General features: G+C 31.6%; 1 protein-coding gene across 1 annotated transcript; it reads left to right on the forward strand.

Moving 5' to 3' along the window:
• Window positions 1-457: 457 nt before the first annotated feature.
• LOC134684999 (receptor-type tyrosine-protein phosphatase alpha-like) lies at window positions 458-19059 on the forward strand. Its single transcript, XM_063544332.1, has 13 exons — window positions 458-544; window positions 2719-2790; window positions 7287-7343; window positions 7970-8072; window positions 10097-10149; window positions 11105-11196; window positions 12276-12383; window positions 12916-12970; window positions 14519-14559; window positions 15104-15349; window positions 15862-16001; window positions 16857-16998; window positions 18469-19059. Exons 1-13 carry the CDS (start codon window positions 493-495, stop codon window positions 18553-18555), a joined length of 1248 nt encoding a protein of 415 aa, XP_063400402.1. The 5' UTR covers window positions 458-492; the 3' UTR covers window positions 18556-19059.
• The last annotated feature ends 1101 nt before the right edge of the window (window positions 19060-20160 follow it).

Raw genomic sequence — 20160 nt, forward strand, 5'->3', positions numbered from 1 at the left:
AAAACAAATATTCTGAGGTACAAACATATACGAGTTATTTCTGTTGGTATGAGATTTGTGAACTTTACAGTTCCACTCGTTCCGTTTATTGATAACTTTTGATTTTTTGTTTTTTTCTGCATTTATAAACTATCTTAAATTTCCGGTTCTTTTTTATACTTTTTAATTTGAACAGCATACACCATTGCAATTAATAGCTATCCTGTCCTCGCTCTTCCTTTTCTTACAAATAACATTAGTTTGACTGCTTATTGTAAGGATATATGTTAATTTGTACACCAAGTATTATAATTGAGACTTCACTTATCTCGGGATGATATTCTAGTGGTAGTATATATAAACATATAAACAATTAAATGGAGCCTTACCTGATAAATTTGATACACAAACACAATAATAAAACACAAATAAATATATCAAATGTCCATATTTTTATTACATTAAACCTCATCGACTTCCTTGTTGGTTCTAGCGGATGAAGACATTGATAGAATGTTGAAAACAATCATCATCTTCTGTTTGACTAGATTGTTTTTTTCAGCTGGTAAGTAAATATAAACTATAGCAAGTGCTTGATCAAAAAGGAGGCTCGGGGTTTAAGATGTTTTTTTTCACTATTAATATAACTTTGAATACATAATACTAACTACAGAAAAGACAAGGGCTATATAAACTCAAATCTGTTACACGTTTTTAAATGGTTTATACTAAATAAGGATTTTACGGCCAATTTAGAAACCGTGTCAAAAGTGTATCTCCCTGAAGCATTGACATCCAAAAGTATATAATTAATAAACTTGAGTAAATGCCATAGTTTTAAGAACGATCGGGCTATACATTAATAGAATAACAAAGTATCTGAATTAAATTTTGAGGCATAAAATAGCTTCAATGATTCAAACAAACATTTTCTGAAAAAATTGCATTATTAAGGTGAGTGATTTTTTAAACTGACAACATATTTGTTACTTTTAGAGGATGATTTTTTGTTTTTTCAACCAAAATAAAACCGGCATTCCCGTTGAAACTCTTCCTCTTGTCGACTCGTTCCTTTATCCATATCAGACTTCATATATGAGCGTATTGTGAATAATGAAAAGAAGAAGGCATTATCGTTTCTCCACAGTTTTAGCTATAAAATTGATGCCCTCTACCTTGATATTTCAAAGTTTCGTGACTAATGTTGAGCGCATATATCAAATCGAACTTGACTTTAAAAAAACTGAATTCTACACGTTTAATTATTTCATGCGTCCGAAGAGGGACGAAAAATACCAGACTCAAACTCATAAATCGAAAACAAACCGACAACGCCATGATGGAAAAAAAAACAAAAAAAACAAAACAAAAGTACACATGCCAAAACATAAGTAACACGAACCTTCCAAAAGAGGGACGAAATATACCAAAGGGACAGTCAAACTCATAAATCTAAAACAAACTGACAACGTCATGGCTAAAAATGAAAATGACAAACAGAAAAACAATAGTACACGTGACACAACATAGAAAACTAAATAATAAACAACACGAACCCCACCAAAAACTGGGGGTGATCTCAGGTGCTCCGGAAGGGTAAGTAGATCCTGCTCCACATGCGACACCCGTCGCGTTGCTTATGTGATTACAAATCCGGTAAATAGTCTAATTCGGTAGGTCAAATTCATGAAAGGGAAGGGGATTGTAGTTACGACGTAAGGAACATATCCGATATCATTTGTGAAACGGTAATTCTATAACGGTCATCCAACTCGTGATGGCGTCCGTAAAATTTACGAAGGGATGATTTCAACTTCACCATTTGGAAATCTTGGTTTAATAGCTTCCTTGTGAGCAGTAACCCTCTATCAAGAAAATCATGATAGGAAATGCAAGCACGGGAATATCGTATCAATTGGGAGATATATACCCCGTATGCAGGTGCTGCTGGAATGTTGCTACTTAGAAATAGAAAATTCACAATTGGAAAGCTGAAATAATCTCTTTTGTCGTAAAGTCTTGTCTTCAACCGACCCTCGTAGTCTATTTCTAGATGTGAGTCAGGATATGTGGCCGACTAAACTGTATCTGTTGTATCCTTCATCTCTAGTTTGATTGGATAGATGCGTTCAACATAGTCACACATTTTGAATTATTTAGTGAGAGAACATCATCTATATAGCGGAAAGTAAAGTTAAAGGATATTGCTAACTTCTTATCTTTCTTCCTAAGAAGTTCCTGTATGCAGTCAGTCTCATAGTAAGAAGAAAAAAGTCGGCAAGATACAACATAAACAGTTAAGTCCGCCTTGAATATTGAATAATTGACTAAACAAAAGACATTTAAACAAAAATTTACGACAAAAGAGACGATTATAACTTCATAATTGTGAACTTTCCATTTCTATGTAACAACATACCAGCAGCACATGTATATAAATATTATATCTGATACGACAAAGAACATAATCTTGTCCTCGCTCTTCCTTTTCTTACAAATAACGTTAGTTTGACTTTTTATTGTAAGGATAAATGTTAATGTGTTGTACAAAAAATAAACGACTTCACTTAACTCGGGATGATACTCTAGGGATGTATATAATGAACATATAAACAATGAAATAGAGCCTTACCTGATAAATTTGATACACAAATTTCACAATGATATAACACAAATAAATATATCAAATGTCCTTATTTTTATTACATTGAACCTCCTCGACTTCCTTGTTGGTTTTAGCAGATGAAGAGATTGAGAGAATGTTGAAAACAATCATCATCTTCAGTTTTACAAGTTTGTATTATTCAGCTGGTAAGTAAATATAAACTATAGCCAGTGCCTGAACCTAAAGGAGGATACTATGTTTTTCACTATAAATAATTCTGTTACTAAATACTAATCTTATTTTTTTTAGCCTTCTTTTGAGCTGACATTAATTATGAAGAATTTCTACTTACATCATTTATTGTTATTCAAAAAATTTCGAGAAAGAAAAAAAAATATTATACGTTAAATTGAAAGAGATGGCGAAATATTTTCATTACGTTTTTAGGGGATTGGATTTTTTTACCAGCTATTATCTGATGATGTTTCAAAACAGAGATCACAAACAATGACGCTGATATGAAAACATAAACCATGATATTGTTCGGTTGAAACAGGTTGAGTGTCGACTAAAAAAATTATATGAACTATTTATTCGGTAAAGAGTTTACTTAGGTATATGCTTGGAAAAATTCAGGCTATTATTATAAATAATTTTACAATATTGCATTATTATGATGAAAAGTAAAATCATAAAAATACTGAACTCCAAGGAAAATTCAAAACGGAAAGTCCCTAATCAAATGACAATATCAAAAGCTCATACACATCAAACAAATGGATAACAACTGTCATATTCCTGACTTATAACAGGCATTGCATTGTGTTGAAAATGGTTGTAAAGCGACCTTAACCTCTCACTTGTATGACAATCGCATCAAATTCAATTATATTGCCAACGAGGCATAAGCATAAATACAACCTAACAAAATCAACAAACAAATAAAAGATTGTTTATTTTGAATCTCTACCCCTTCCCCATCTTGGGCGATAGCTTTTAAGTAAAAACATAAACATGGGCAATAAATGCATCGAAAAGAGAAATTCGACTTCAACTTTACATTCGCATTTAAGTTGACTATTTTGCCCTGAAAACGTATTTGAGACACTATCTCGCTTCAGAACCTAATTTTTATATATTTAAACAACAAATCGTAACAATTATATTCACAGTAATGGATCTTTAAAATTTATAACTTAAAAAAAACTTGAATTATTAGTCAGCAACCTCTGTTTTTATGCCAATCCACGAATTATTAATTTGATTTGTTTTACATTTTTTTGAACTTTTTGAAAAACAATTTGACTAAAATCATAAAAGAAGATAATATAATGCCAACTAGCTGGTAGATACATTTGTCTTTTAAAATACAGCGTTTGACTTACATATAACAATCGTAATGACACTATAAATAAAAGCAAGAGTAGTATATTGTTGTTCAAAATTCATCACACCGATTAAGAAAAAAACCAAAGCAGGGTTACAAACTAAAACTAAGGGAAACGCATTAAATACGAGAGAAGAACTACGACACAACAAATACACAACACTTAAATCTCGGTCTCTTTCTGAAATAAGTTCCATCAAAACTTTTGATTTTTCAACCCTGTATACCACCATTCCCCATGTAAAATTGAAAAATCGCCTAAAAGAAATTATCCACAATGCCTTTCAACATAAAAATGGTAGCATACGCTATAAATTTATTACTTTGGGATTTCATAAAGCATATTTCGTTAATAGTGACAAACAAAAAGGTAAATCATGCTACACAGAAGAACAAGTAGTCAGTATGCTGGAGTTTCTTATCGACAACATATTTGTTGAGTTTGGAGGTAGACTTTTCCAACAAGTTGTCGGCATTCCTATGGGAACAAACTGTGCGCCTTTTCTTGCCGACCTCTTCTTATTTTCATATGAATCGGAGTTCCTCCAGACACTTGTCAAAAACAAGAGGATCAAAGAAGCCAGATTATTTAATTTCACTTTCAGATATATTGATGATGTTCTTTCCTTAAACAATCCGAACTTTTCTGATTGGGTTTCATTAATATATCCCCCAGAACTCGAGATAAAAGAAACAACAGACACGGCTTCCTCCGCCTCATTTTTAGACTTATATCTCGAATTTGACTTACACAGTCATCTCAGTACCAGAATCTATGACAAACGAGACGATTTTAATTTCGAAATTATAAATTTCCCCCACCTTAGTAGCAATATACCAACTTCACCTGCATATGGGATATATATTTCCCAACTTATTCGATATTCAAGAGCTTGCAGCTCCTACTCAGACTTTGTAAAACGTCATCAGTGTCTAAGTAGAAAGTTGATGAACCAGGAGTATGTCAAAGAACGTCTCGTCCTTTTTCTAAAAAAGTTCATCGGAAGGTACCAAGACCTTGTTGATAAATATTCCGTATCAACTTCTCAAATAATACACGATGGTCTTGATGTATAGATTCTACGTACTGATGTTGTGTATCATCTTAACAACATGTTTTATTGTTCTTTTATTTGTTTTTGTTCTATTATTAAGATTACTTTTACTGTTTAATGGTTTTATGTGATATCCGTTTGACGTGGCTCGGTACTTATACATCTCGTCAATGTGTTTGTATTGGCTTTCATTTTTTGGTGATTTGTTTTGTATATGTGACTCTTTGTATTTCTTTTGTGCTTATAACGTGACTCTGTACTTTAAAAGATCCCGTCAGTATGATATTTGTCTATAATATGTCATTATGATATATTTCTATTATGAATTACTTTATACGTTTAACCACAAACGTCAAAATCAATCAATGGCGTAGTGGAATTGACAATTTTTGGATTCTCATAAATTCTATGTATAACTTTTGAACTAGTTTGAATCTCGGTCTATTTCTGTAATTTATTCTTACATACTTTTGATTTTTTTTACTCTGTATGCGTACATTGCCTATGAAAAATTTTTAAAATTGTTTGTATGCACATTGAAAACAAATTTATGTGACGTATATAATTTTTCTAACGTCAGACACTCAAATCAATCCATGTGTTCTTCGACAGTAGATGTTATTGTGTCCTGTTAAATTGTTCCCTTTAAAAAGTTTTGGATTCTCATATATTCTATGTAAAATTTTGGACTAGTTTGAATCTCGGTCTATTTCTGTAATTTATTCTTACATACTTTTGATTTTTTAACCCTGTATGTTTACATTGCCTATGTAAATTTTAAAATTGTTTGTATGCACATTGAACGACAAATTTATGTGACGTATATAATTTTTCTGACGTCGGACACTCAAGTAGATCCATGTGTTCGTGGATAGGTTTTTGTGTCCTGTTAAATTGTTCCTTTAAAAAGTTTTGGATTCTCATAAATTCTATGTATAACTTTTGGACTAGTTTGATTTCTGTAATTTATTCTTACATACTTTTGATTTTTTAACCCTGTCTGCGCTCATTGCCTATGTAAAATTTAAAATTGTTTATAATCCAGGTACTTTTGATAACTATTGTATGCACATTGAACGACAAATTTATGTGACGTATATAATTTTTCTGACGTCAGACACTCAAATCAATCCATGTGTTCGTAGATAGTAGATGTTGTTGTGTCCTGTTAAATTGTTATACGATGATGACTGATGTTCCCATATTTTGACTATTTTATTGATTGTGACTGTTTATTTAACGCATCATGTAAATGTAACGGAATTTGATGAGACTGTTATTAAAGTGAGAGGGTTAGCGCTATAGAACCAGGTTTAATCCACCATTTTCTACATTTGAAAATGCCTGTACCAAGTCAGGAATATGACAGTTCTTGTCCATTCGTTTTTGATGCGTTTTATTTTTTATTTTTGATTTTGCCATGTGATTGTGGACTTTCCAGATTGATTTTCCTCTGAGTTCAGTATTTTTGTGATTTTACTTTTTTTGTAAAACACACAGAAAAGAACTGCAATATAACAATGGCCATTTTTCTGACAAGGTACAGGACATTTAAAGAAAAAAATGGTTGGTTGTTTAATCTAACGAGTCAATTGACAATGTGTCATCCGCACAATGGTTGCCTCTTTTAAAGTTGTAAAAATTACATGTAGATGCTGTTTCAAACAGTAAATGTTGTTTTTCTGTATGCATAATTAATAGATGTTGTACGAAGACTAATTGGAAATGAAGGGACTGTTTATCAACTCGTTAATCCTTGGTGACATCGTAGATACGGCCATATTTGTTATCAACGATTAAAGCCAATAGCAAATGGACCAAAAGATATGGCTTTGTTTTTATTTTAATCTGGTTTTAAACACTTAAATTAAACGATACTCCAAAACTCTCGAGTTAGTAAAGTTTTTGCTGATGTTGTATATTATAGTAGTTGTATGTATGTCGTTCTCTTTGTTTATAAGTACCAGGAGGCGATCATCACATTCGGCCGTGCTCCTTTTGGAGTTAATACGTTCCCGTAAGTTTCTGGTGTTTACTTATTTACCGTTACTTGTATCTTTTAAATTGATTTTTGTTATTGTAAAATTGGTTAACTACTGCTTACTTTAACTCATGCTTTGAAACTGGATTGTAATTTTTTATGAACTATAAATGTATACTAAAGTAAGCATAGGTAGATATGAACTGCCCTCTTATGATCAACTAGATGTAATATCATATTTATTTGTATCGACACCAACGTATGCTTTTTATATTTAAGGCGAACCATCTGTTTCCCTTGGTTTGATTGGTGATATGAGAAACGTCACAGTAATAGGTACAGTCACTTTTATTTCATGGAAAATAAAAATGCAAAGTTCGACTTTACTTATAGACCCTTTCTGTACGGCGTTATATCCTTTTTCGGTGTCAATCATTGATATCAATTTAAGCCTTTTTGTTCGCTTCAGAATATCAAAAAGAAGATTTGCAGGTGAAATTTGTAAGTGTTAGCCTAGTTGTCAAAACATGAATATCAATAATGTGGTCATTTTTATAAATTTCCTGTTTAACAAATTTTGAATCTTTAAAACAAACTAAGGATTTTCTGATCGAAGGCATAGAATACCTTAGCCGTATTTGGCATAACTTTTTGGAATTTTGGACCCTCAATGCTCTTCAACTTTGTACTTGTTTGGCTTTAATAATCCTGGTACCTTTGATAACTATTTTGTATAGTATTGAAGAAATCACATATGTCTGTTGCCATGGACAAAAAGTACATAGTCTTAACCTTTGAAAATACGTTGGCAAGCTTACTTTTGAAATATAAGTCCAAATTATTTGGTTTCCCTATATTTCAATGTCGTATTCTTGTTAATCTGGATGATAATACTATACTGAGTAATATTGTCAACCTAATTAAAAAAATTTACATTTATTACGACTTATTATTTTCTTTAGAAAAAACAAAGACATCGCAGATGGATACAATACTGATAATTTTTGGAACAGTAATTGGGATTCTACATGTTATAGCAGTAATAGTTGTTATACTTACAAATAGGTAAGCTTATAAGTAATCTGAACAGTTTCGTTCAATAAGTTGCTCGCAGATCAGCATCATGAGGTTTTCCTCGGGTTATGTTTTTCACCAGGATTTGTTTTCGCTGATCTTTTTCAATTGAACAGCTGTTTACTACTGCTGCCTACATTTTTGCCACCAGATCGGAATTTCTGCTTTAGAACAGTAGTGTCCGCGAGTTGTCTACCAATTTGGTAGCATAACCGCATGAATAGATACACATTTACCTGATGACAGGTCTCCCAGGATAACAATGTTAAAATCGGAAGGTGCAAAAGGCACACCAGCACCGGTTGTATAAGTCGTCCCCACGATCCTCTTAAATGATGTATTGAAAACGACTTTGTTCATTGATTGATGTCGGAAAAACTCGACAAAGACTCACTTTAAGGATATACAAACATCAGTGTAATGTTAATGATCACATTAAGAACAAATTTCTCTATAAAACTTTTAATAATCCTGACCTTTCTATTTGTTTCAATGGCCGTCCAGATTATAGAGACAACTATTTTTTCAACAAATGACCTTATATTGTTTACAAGAGAGAAAACTTTTGGATTAGAGCGTTGGGAACAAAATTGGTGGTGTAGGTATTTTGTCTAGTCGTAGATGTAGTATTGTCAATTAGTTGATAGACATCACTGTCTTTATTCATGGATATCGCTAACCTGAATCAAGTACATCCAGAGACAAGGAAAATGTACTTTATAGAGTAAGGTTCGTAAAAAAAGGTTAAGCATGCTATCAATATTAACAATACTTTCCAAAAGAAATCTGTCCAAAAAAACTATACTCGATTACCTCAAAAATAACACTTAAAGCTACATCTGTAATTTCTAGTACTTACACCCTACTATTGCATTCATGATTTTCCACCTGTGAGTTGGTAATGCCTTCAATCTCAAATATGGGAAATTCAAACATCCGGATTGCTTATGTGCATTTTTAAATACACTTATAGTCCAGCTGGTCATGTTATTACTGGCTGCCTGTGCAAAGAGAGTTGTTAGCCAAGAGTACAACATATAGAAATACTTAGCCCATCCACAACATCGGGTTATTGATGAATGCAGTTGAGGACTAGGCCTTTAAAATGTCTAAACCAGAACTAAACACTTTGTTTAAATGGATCAATGCTTTTCAATGATGAATTCAGAATCGCATTCAGAAACAACGATGTTCAATGGGTACGCAGGTGTCTAAAATTCAAGAACCGCATAAGTTGTTGATGCTTTATTCTCTTTACATTTGTCCTTTTAGGCCTTTTATAGCTGACTATGCGGTATGGGCTTTGCCCATTGTTGAAGACCGTACGGTGAACTATAGTTGTTTATTTCTGTATAATTTGGTGTCATGTAGAGAGTTGTCATATTGGCAATCATACCACATCTTCCTTTTTTATATAAAAGGGCCCAAACATAACTAGCGTTTATGTAAATAAAACTTGTGTGAATGAAAACACAAAACTCACCATTACTAGAAGATATCTCACAATACAAGTGATTTGTTTGTTTAGTACAAAACTCGCTATACGAGGAACGATGAAATCATATCAACTGGTCAAGAATCAGCTGGTCAAGAATTTCGATCATGCGTTACGACTAGCAATCTTTGATGCGCTATATCATTATGGTTCAAAACATTCGTCTTTATTGTCTTGTTTCCGGATTTCATGAATTAAGTTTTTTATATGTGTTTCAGTGAACCTCTTTGAATATACATCACCTATCGTAAGTGAAAAAGGATGATCCAGATCTAACAAAAAAGTTTATCCCACGGCTTGTTCGTATAATGACATTCTTTTGAATGATTTTAATGGAACACTTCTTCATGTAACAATAAGAGAGAAAGGGAAAGCTAATATTAAACAACAAGGTGAAAGGTAATTTGTGACAAGCTTCATAATATATGAGATGACCAAAAGGTTTAGCTAAAATACAAATAAGTTTTACTATTATGAGTGTTGTATTTTTGTAATATTACGTATATTTCTATATTTGCAGGAAACAGGATCATACTAGTCAATCTTATTATGAAGAACGGGACATGAGAACAGGTTATCTCTATATACTTGAAAAAATTATGTCATATCACAAGCAGTAGCAACATGCTACCATATTTAAAATCTCATTGAATATCTTCAATTTATGAAAATGATGAACACTATCGTCTGTTTTATGTCTGTAATTTCTGACCATACTATTACAGATATTGGTTTCATTCCCTTAAATAGATCTCCAGTAACAGTTTAAGATTTTGTAATAAGTTGAAATCAGTGATTTAATTGTAATAAGGGACTCCAGAGAATCTCAATTAATAGAGCAAACAGTTTATATCGATTCGTGTGTCTATTCTTAAGCATGGTCAATCTCAGGAGGAATTAAAATAAATAACAGGATTAACATGAACCAGTTTATGAATGCAAATATGGTATTAATTGCGTGATTTTATAAAAGGCTACAAGGCTACAATTTTATTAAGAAGATGTGGTATGAGCGCCAAAGAGAAAATTCTCATTCCGAGTCACAAAGTGTAAAAAGTAACAATTAAAGGTCAATGTAATGGTATCACGAGCATTGACTGACACCGAACTGAAAGCTATAAGGGATCCCTAGTTAAACTATTGTAAAATAATTCAAACAGAAAAACCAACGATATAATCAATATAAAAAACGAGAAATTGCTATGGGTGAAACAAACCAACAAAATAACCACCACTGATGAACAGCTACCTGACTTAGTACAGATAATACTAATGCAGCTGATTTAACTGTTTAAACAAGCGCCAATTGTCACTGTTTGCTACCAATTCAAGGTAGAAGATCGATTGTGTCTTTATTCTGAATACTACTCATTATCACGAACTGTAATCTGTAAAGATAGAATGCATATACATTTCATCTACACTTATATGTTTCGGTCAAAAACTGCTGCCGGCAGATGTAAGTTCCTGATAGTTTTATCCTATCATTATTCTCCTTGTTCAATCTTGTTTTTATTTTGTTCTTAAGACGAAAATCATAGATACGGGAATACACGTGATCACTATGTATACTACAATTCACAAGAAGAAGTCAACATAGATGCCACAAATACTGGATATGTAAGCTTCTTTTACTCATTGGAGTTTAAACAGATTCACTTCAACTTCACATAAATGTCAAACGGCTTATACAGTTTAATGCAGCTATTTTTTTTAAAATAAAACGACGTTTGTTGTTTAAGATAAAGCTAAGAGAAAATTTGATATTGCATTGTAAAAATGATTCTCTTCTGTTGTATATGTACTAAAGACAATAATCTGAATATATGTCAATACATATAACGTCTGAGTTTTGTGTCACAAAGTTTGCTGACATTAACAGAAATAGAAGTAAATTTTGGTCCAAATGACTAAGTTTTACTGCCAAACTCTATGACATAAATGATTGTGTTGAACTTTTCAAATTGACCCCAATTTTACTTTTGATAGCTATTTACACCACTGGGTCGATGCCACTGCTGGTGGACGTTTCGTCCCGATGGTACCACCAGCCCAGTAGTCAGTACTTCGGTGTTGACATGGATATCAATTATATGGTCATTTTTATAAATTTTCTGTTTACAAAACTTTGAATTTTTCGAAAAACTAAGGATTTTCTTACCCCAGGAGTAGATAACCTTAGCCGTATTTGGCACAATTTTTTTGGAATTTTGGGTCCTCAATGTTCTTCAACTTTGTATTTGTTTGGCTTTTTAACTATTTTGATCTGAGCGTCACTGATGAGTCTTATGTAGACAAAACGCGCGTCTTTCGTATAAAATTATAATCCTGGTACTATTTACGCAGCCTCATCTCTAAAATAGACTTTTAAAAAAACTGTACATTCTGTAAGACATTGAATGACGTTAAGAGTGTACTATGGTTTAACAATACACACACAAGGGAATCAATAAAACTGTGATCTTCATTATTAATTTTATCCTAAAAGAGCCCTACGAAATGAGAGGAGAGTAGGTAATACCCGTTTTTATTAGAATTCATATTGTTCATTTTAAATAATTAAAAGACATACTTAGAACTAATTATTACATGTCTGTACAATTGTTATTTGTTTGAAAATAAATAATTACGAAAAATGAAAGATTTGTCAATTAAATATCAACACATATCAGATCTTTACTAGTTATCTTATTTCAAAGGACTATTGTACGACAAAAGGAATGCTGGAGAGATATGATGTCTCTGAACTGAAAAACAATTTAAAGAAGAAGGACCTTCTTCAACCAAGATTGATTGCTGAATTTCAGGTGAATGTATTTCAATATATGTTTTAAAAAAGTATTTTTCTAAAGATTAAAGATTAAAGCAAACTGTTTCCATATTTCACCAGATGTATGGCATAGGTTTTCGAAGTTATGTCGAGACGGGGAATAAACATGTATTGATAATATTTCTATTGTTTGATTATTCCAAATTGGCTAGAGATGATGGAAAGGGTTGAGATCCCACAAAAAAAAATTAATCACACCGAATAATTACGTCTGCCGCAAGTCATGAACTTCTTGCCTATGTTAGTCTTTTATTGTTTGCAATGTTATTTCATTTGTATGTTTAAAAGATTATTGTCACGTCAATTTTCACTGAACTGCAACACAATTTCGTTTAGGGGCCAAATGAAGCACGACTCAAGGTGCGGAATTTCCCCCTGTGTTGAAGACCCTTTGGCTATAGTGTCGGGAAGTTGTGCCTTTGACACATTCCCAATATCCGTTCTCGATTTTATTGTAATTCAAAACACAGTGCTCGATCAGTTGTACGATTTTTATTTTATTTTAATAGATGCTGGCTTCACCTACTCAAGAATACGATTATATAGAAAGCGATATCCAAAGAGGTAAATAAGATTTTACATAATACTGAAATACATGCAAGGCAATTTCAAAAATGGGAGATTCATTAATATATCGAATGTTATCAATGAAACAGCTATACTATTGACTTGGTACAAGCACTTGCCGAAGAAAATGGTGTTAGCCTGGATAAGAGCTTACTTAATTTTCCACTTGTATGACAGTTTCTGATAGTTCCTTTGAATTGACGAAATATTTAAACATAATGCCTGTGTCACTTGGTGTCTTGTGAAGAGTTTTCTCATTGGCAATCATTCCATAGTTTCTTATATATAGAATATGTTGAACTGACTATGATAGGCATCCATCATCCAGAACTTTGCAAAATAACATCATAAACATACAACATAACTAACTAAAAACATACTATTTATCTAACAAAGAGGGTTTTTTTTATCATCAAACCTACAACATAACAAAAAAAAATCTTTTGAAAAGGTGAAAGTAATTTACTTAAAAAGTGTTGGTATTGTTTGAAACATTAAGGTAAAATCGATTGCAAAAGAAACGTCAGGCCTTGAAGTCAAAACTTTTGATACAGTTTTTTTTTAGTTGTACTCCAAAATAAACTAATTAAAATGTTGGATCTCATGTTTCGATTATGATGTTTGTGCTTCGATCACTGAGCAAAGGTTTATGACTTCAAGGCAAGGAGTCTTTGTATTAACAAAAACGTTAAAAAAAATGCAATCTAGGTTCACTTCTTCGTGCAATAGTAAACTGTCGGCATTCCAATAGGAACAAACTGTGTCCTCTTCTTGCCGACTTGTTTCTTTTTTATTTTGAGGCTGACTTCTAAGTAGCAACATTACAACAGCAACTGCATACTAAAGACAAGGGATACAATTAAGTCGGCCTCGTATCTTGACTTACATCTAGAAATCGACGATTAGGGTCGATTGAAAACAAAACTTTACGACAAAAGAGATGATTTCAGCTTTCGAATTGTGAAATTTTCATTTTCAAGTTTTAACTGCAGATTGAAAGATGTAACTCTATCTATTTGTTTTAAAGGAAAAAAGAAAAAAAAAAACACTGAATTCTGGCTTGGCATAGGCACATGCAGAGTATTACCTAGTTAAACATTTCTGTTAGTGGTCAACCCTTAATTTAAATGAACAGTCTGCTGGAATTTCTCGCTACATTGAAGACCTGTTGGTGACCTTCTGCTGTTGTTTTTTTCTATGGTCGGGTTGTTTTCTCTTTGACATATTCCCCATTTCCATTCTCAATTTTAATTTTAGTGATGTAACAGCAGAACATTAGAACATATTTACACGAACCGTTTGGAAATTAGTGCGACCAGAACCATTGTCGCAATTCCAAACGCTTTGAATTATAAAACATCCGTAGCTCTGTGGTCCGGAAATAATAAAAAAAAAAAATAGCATAAGAACATCAGAGCTAAGGTTATGCAGCTACACGAATCTCACTACACAATTATTTTTTTTACAAAATTACAAACTTTTTTGTTAATGCAATCTCATTTCATAACTGAATTTATATTTATCATCGCTTTGATATATTTACAGGTTTTGAAAGACCAGATGATAATAGAATCATAACCATTCAGGTATCACATTCGGATTTATTTATTGTTTCATTTATGTTTTATATATCATTGCTACGGAAAACATCAGTACAAGTATTAAAATGTAATGAACTCATTTATTATGTGAACCGTCAAACAATTAACATCTTCAACATTAAGTTAAATTCAATTTTCAATTTTACATTTCTTTTTCAATGCTTTTTATGGGCAATTTGTCTTTACAAAAGTTGTTGTTTTTGTTCAGTATACGAAATGATTGAAACTGTTAGAAAAAATAATTCTAGGCGTACAAACGTATGCAGTCCCGTATATTTCATTATTGAGTATCAGGTCGTCCGCAGTCTTGAAAAATATTAAAAAGATTTTAGAAAAATGTGCATATTTTCAATTTTATTATCAGTGATTCTTCACCTACAAAACATTAAGAAACACAATCATATCAACTAAGGAGCATATTTAGAACTTTAGCGTAACTACATTTAGCATCAGCGATATTTTTATTATATTAAGTATCACAGATCTAGAGAGCAAATTGTTTAATTAATAATGATATATTTATTTTAAGAATGGGGAAAATAGTTTGATGATTTCTGACATATCTAACCTCCACAACATTGAAAACTTCTGGAATATGATATATGAAAGGAAGATTCAGAATATAATTGTTCTTGCAAAGAAAGGAGAAATGATACCAGAATTGTCTCCGACATTAGACGAAAGCATAGAAATAGATTACTTGGTGATAGATATGGAATCTGCTGAGAAAATACATCACAATATACAACTGCTTACATTCAAGTTATACAACAAGGTACATTTGAGGTGGTACATAAACACTACAGGGAGATAACTCTGTAAAATCAGCTAAACGTTTTAATTACGTTGTGTCGTTAGGGGAATATTAAGCTTCTCAATGATAAAAATTAATGTTTGTCAAACTGCTATATAACCAGTGTAATTTTTCTGAAAAAAATGGTTGGTTCAAATTTTTTGAAAGGGTTGAAGTAAATACATTGTTCAAATTTTATGAAAATCAAACGAGCCAAATTAGTTTTAGTGCAGGTGTTGGGTACCACCTTAACGTAAATCATAACATGAAATAACACTTTATAAATTGTTTGAGCCCGCATTTCCTTTCTGGATGTATCCTCATTAAGAACGCTCAAACTGTAAAAGTTTGTATAATAGTTCCAGATTTAATTGCTAAATATAAAAATTGAAGATGTGATATAATTGCCAATGAGACAGCTCTCCACAAGAGACCAAATGACACAGAAAATAATTTGTTTTCTAATAATCAATACATAAATTCGTTAATTACAGAAAAGGAGGTCATCTATCCAGATTGAAATATTTAAAAGTTGTAACTCAAAATATACAGATAAGTATCCCGCTGTTGATGAACTAAGTTGTCTGGTTGATAAAGTGAGTGACAGAAAAGGGAACGTTCTTTTACTTGGCAGGTATTTTATTGAATGATGGGCGAAAGATACTAGAGGGACAGTCAAACTCATAGATCGAAAGAAAATCTGACAACACCATGGCTTAAAATGAAAAAGATAAATAAACAAATAATAGTACACATTACAACATGGAAAACTAAAGGCTGTCCCTCCGTTATTTTTCGCCCTCTTTTATTGACAAAGAATAATATTGCCAACTGAATGTTTTATCTATATTCAACTTTTATAATGTTTGAATATTATACATAGTATACTTCCATATAAAAATAGATAGATGTGGTATGATTGCCAATACGGTAACTTTTCACAAGAGCCCAAATGACACAGAAATCACCGTGTCGTTTTTATATTTGTGTTATTGGTATAAATTGAGATAAATACGCTTTTAAAGTCTGAATGATATATGCAATAAATTCATTCATTGAAGTAACTTTGAAAATGTAAACTCGATACAAACAAATCCAACATTGTTTGGTTCAATCGATCTATATCACAAATGTGACATTTCTGCTCTAAATATTTGGATTTGATTGATTTAACAAAGAACAAAATTAGTGTACATGTGAGGCTAAAATAGTAGGTTTTCTGAATTATATATTTTCTTGAGCGACAATATTCAACAAAAAGTTGTGGCTTATTCATTAGATTTAATAATGTAATTGCATTTGTACTTTGCTACATAAATTAGACAGCTATATAAATTCAAACTGATTTATTAACGACTGGTTAATATCAACAAATTAAGAAGAATAAAATATAACAATAGAGATATTGATTTGTATACCATTGATGTCTTACTAATTCAACTTCCACTGCTTCAAAATGCAGTAAATATAGTTGTTTTCCTTTTTTTAGCAAATCCTTCGGGTTGCGGTTCACTGGAGTTCTCTACGTTTGCTTAGATGTAGTAAGGGCAATGAAGATGGAAGGCATTTTCAATATGTTAGAAAGTGCAATAACTGCCAAACACAACATCACCAATGTCTTTCGGGATTTTGTAAGTTTCGTATGCATGATTGCATAATGTACGAATGAACATATGTGTGTTTGAACTAGTGCATATCTGTATATGTAAATACTTGTATGCTTTGACTGTCCCTCTGGTATCTTTTTTCTTTTCTCTTTTAGATTCTATTTGTACCCATATTTTGACTATTTTATTAATTGTGACTGTTTGTTTAACGCATCATGTAAATATAACGGAATTTGATGAGACTGTTATTAAAGTGAGAGGGTTACCGCTATAGAACCAGGTTTAATCCACCAATTTTCTACATTTGAAAAGGCCTGTACCAAGTCAGGAATATGACAGTTCTTGTCCATTCGTTTTTGATGCGTTTTTTTATTTGAATTTGCCATGTGATTTTGGACTTTCCAAATTGATTTTCCTCTGAGTTCAGTATTTTTGTGATTTTACTTTTTTTCTGAATTTACCAACTCGAAAATGTATTTAATTAATATCAGTGACCAGAATCTGTCACGTTTTGACTTGGTTTTAAGTCTTTTCTTTAGTTGATCTATTCGATTGCGTGGTCTTAGATTTTTTTTAATCGGCTTTCACTTTTGAATAAACCTTCAGTGTCCCGTATATGAAAAAAACCTTCTTGAATACCACATGCATATTGAATCAAATAGATAAATATCCTCCACAAGAAATGTTTTAACAGACCCTGCAAGACTCATTCCCATGCAATAATCATCATTGATATGTCAGATGAGTTCTTGTTAATGTTGTACATATTTTATCCAAAAAAATGGATTTAGTTCAATGGCTTTTTTCCATAGCATTACAATTTTTGGTATTCTGTTGAAAATATTAAATTGATTTGTATCACTATTCAACCATTTTTGATCGCAAACAGTATTTTTTTTCCACCTCAAAAGCTTTAATAAGACTTTACAAAATATCATTATGTCATTTTCAGTCTTGCTGTAAATTGCGTGGGGTTATCCATTGCTGGCAATTCAGTACTGGGCAGATACTTCGATTGCAGTAGTTTATAATCTGTTCAGTCAAAAGTAATTCAGAAAACTATTGAACTCCGAGGAAAGTTCAAAAACGGGAAGTCCCGAATCAAATGGCAAAATCAAATGATAAACACATTAAACAAATGGATAACAACTGTCATATTCCTGACTTAGTACAGGCATTTTCAAATGTAGAAAATGGTGGATTGATCAATGTTCAGACTTTTCATAAATTTTGATCAACCAGTCTACTTCAGCGTCACACTGAAATGTATAAAAAGCTTTTAAACAGTACCTACTGTATTGACTTACGTTAATAGTCCCAAATATACTGCACTTACCTCCGTTTATAATCATAAAGTTAACTGAAACACAGTACAACACTGAATAATATATTGTTCAGTCTTTTCAAATGAAATGATCAAAATTACCTTTTTAAGACTTAAATTCACTAGAGTATACTATTGTATAACTGTATCACTCTGATGTTTAATTTTAGGATGAATATGAAATGTGTTACACAGTGATAGAATACTATCTGGAACACTATCTACACAATGTTGATACGTACGAGCATATCGACTGACGATGAACTACAAAACATCTCAAAACAACTCTTGAATAGCGAAACATGTAGATTATTCAGGATGGTATTTGTATTTAGCATAATGGAACAGTTTAGTATAAGTTATTTACCAGATAGTGAGTTTTCTTTTATATAATACATGCAAACTGTTTTTAAATTATAATTATTAATATTGTTCTTTGGTTTTTTTTTAATTATTGTATTTTTCTGCTTCTTAATGGATTGTTGTTTGTCTCATATCAGTTTTCCACTGGCAAACATTCATTTTGACGTAAAAGTGTCTTTGTTGCTCTCATTTCGTTCACGAAGCTAAAGGAAAACAAGCGGTCGATGACGCTAACAAGAAAAATAATATGTTTACAGTTCATAAACATGTTTTAGTATTTTATTAAAAATTAAAAAAACCTGCCAAAATAGCTTCTTTTTGAGATCTGTCAAAAATATTAAGATATAAGCTAAAGCCTTACTCAATTAAATAGATGTTTTGATATAAAATGTATCATATTCAAACATAGTACAATTGATTATATTTAGATTTCTTTTGGTCTCTTACGGAGAGTTGTCTCATTGACAAGCATGCCACATCATCTTTTATCTTATATTTTTATGTAAATACTGTCATTTTGAAAATTTTATGATATTGTTATGACATCACAACTGTCGAGATGTATCATCCTATTGTTGCTTTAATATAATAAGCATAATCTTCAAAGGTGTAAATATGTTAACTTTTTTAAAATATCAGTTACCAAATAGTAGCTTTTGTCATACCTCATCTTTGTAGGTACAACTTTAACAATGTAACTGTCACAATAAGAAAATTTTATAAGCACACACGGAGAAGTGGTGAATCAATATGTATCAGTTTAATAAGCTATATAGTTTAAACTAGTGACTAAATCTCTAATTGGTATTTTTTATTTATCTATCATTTTATCATTAACAGCATATTTTTTTTTATTTAAATGGAGATGTGTATTTAATTTTTATGCAATTATCAATGAGAGTAGTTATGTGTGTTTTCTTTATTTAAAGCGAAACAACAAAAAAAAAAAAGTTTTACCATTGTTATACATGTAAATAAACATGCCTTTTATTTTAGTTAAAATATATCACATATTACACATAGCCATGGGTGATAGAGCAGAGTGTTACCGTGAGAAAACATTCTCAACTAAGGGAAAGCAAAAGTTTACAAATAATATTATCGTGATACCTATCTTCTCTATCCCCCCGCGCTGTTTGATATTTATATTGTTATACTGAATGTTCTGCTAAAATATGAGAGAAACAAAAAAAATTATAAAGCAAGACGTGTCTTTTATTTTACAATCTTTGACAAAGTCGTGAGACTAAAAAGCGGATCTTGCATATTGTTTTCACGTTTAGCGCGGTGAGTATCTACGTACGGAAGCAACTCGTAGGTTACGAAGTAGTGTTGTTTAAATTTCTATATAACGAAAAACGAACTAATACTGTTATTTTGTTGAAATTAGTTTTATGGAAGTCTTCTAGCTATATAACCTGTTGCCTGACGCCTTTTTAATAGAATTATAAACTCAATTTGATTGGCCACTAGCCCTCCAATTAACGGTTGCTGATGCA

Source organism: Mytilus trossulus, chromosome 9, assembly GCF_036588685.1.
Source record: "Mytilus trossulus isolate FHL-02 chromosome 9, PNRI_Mtr1.1.1.hap1, whole genome shotgun sequence".
Classification (NCBI taxonomy): domain Eukaryota; kingdom Metazoa; phylum Mollusca; class Bivalvia; order Mytilida; family Mytilidae; genus Mytilus; species Mytilus trossulus.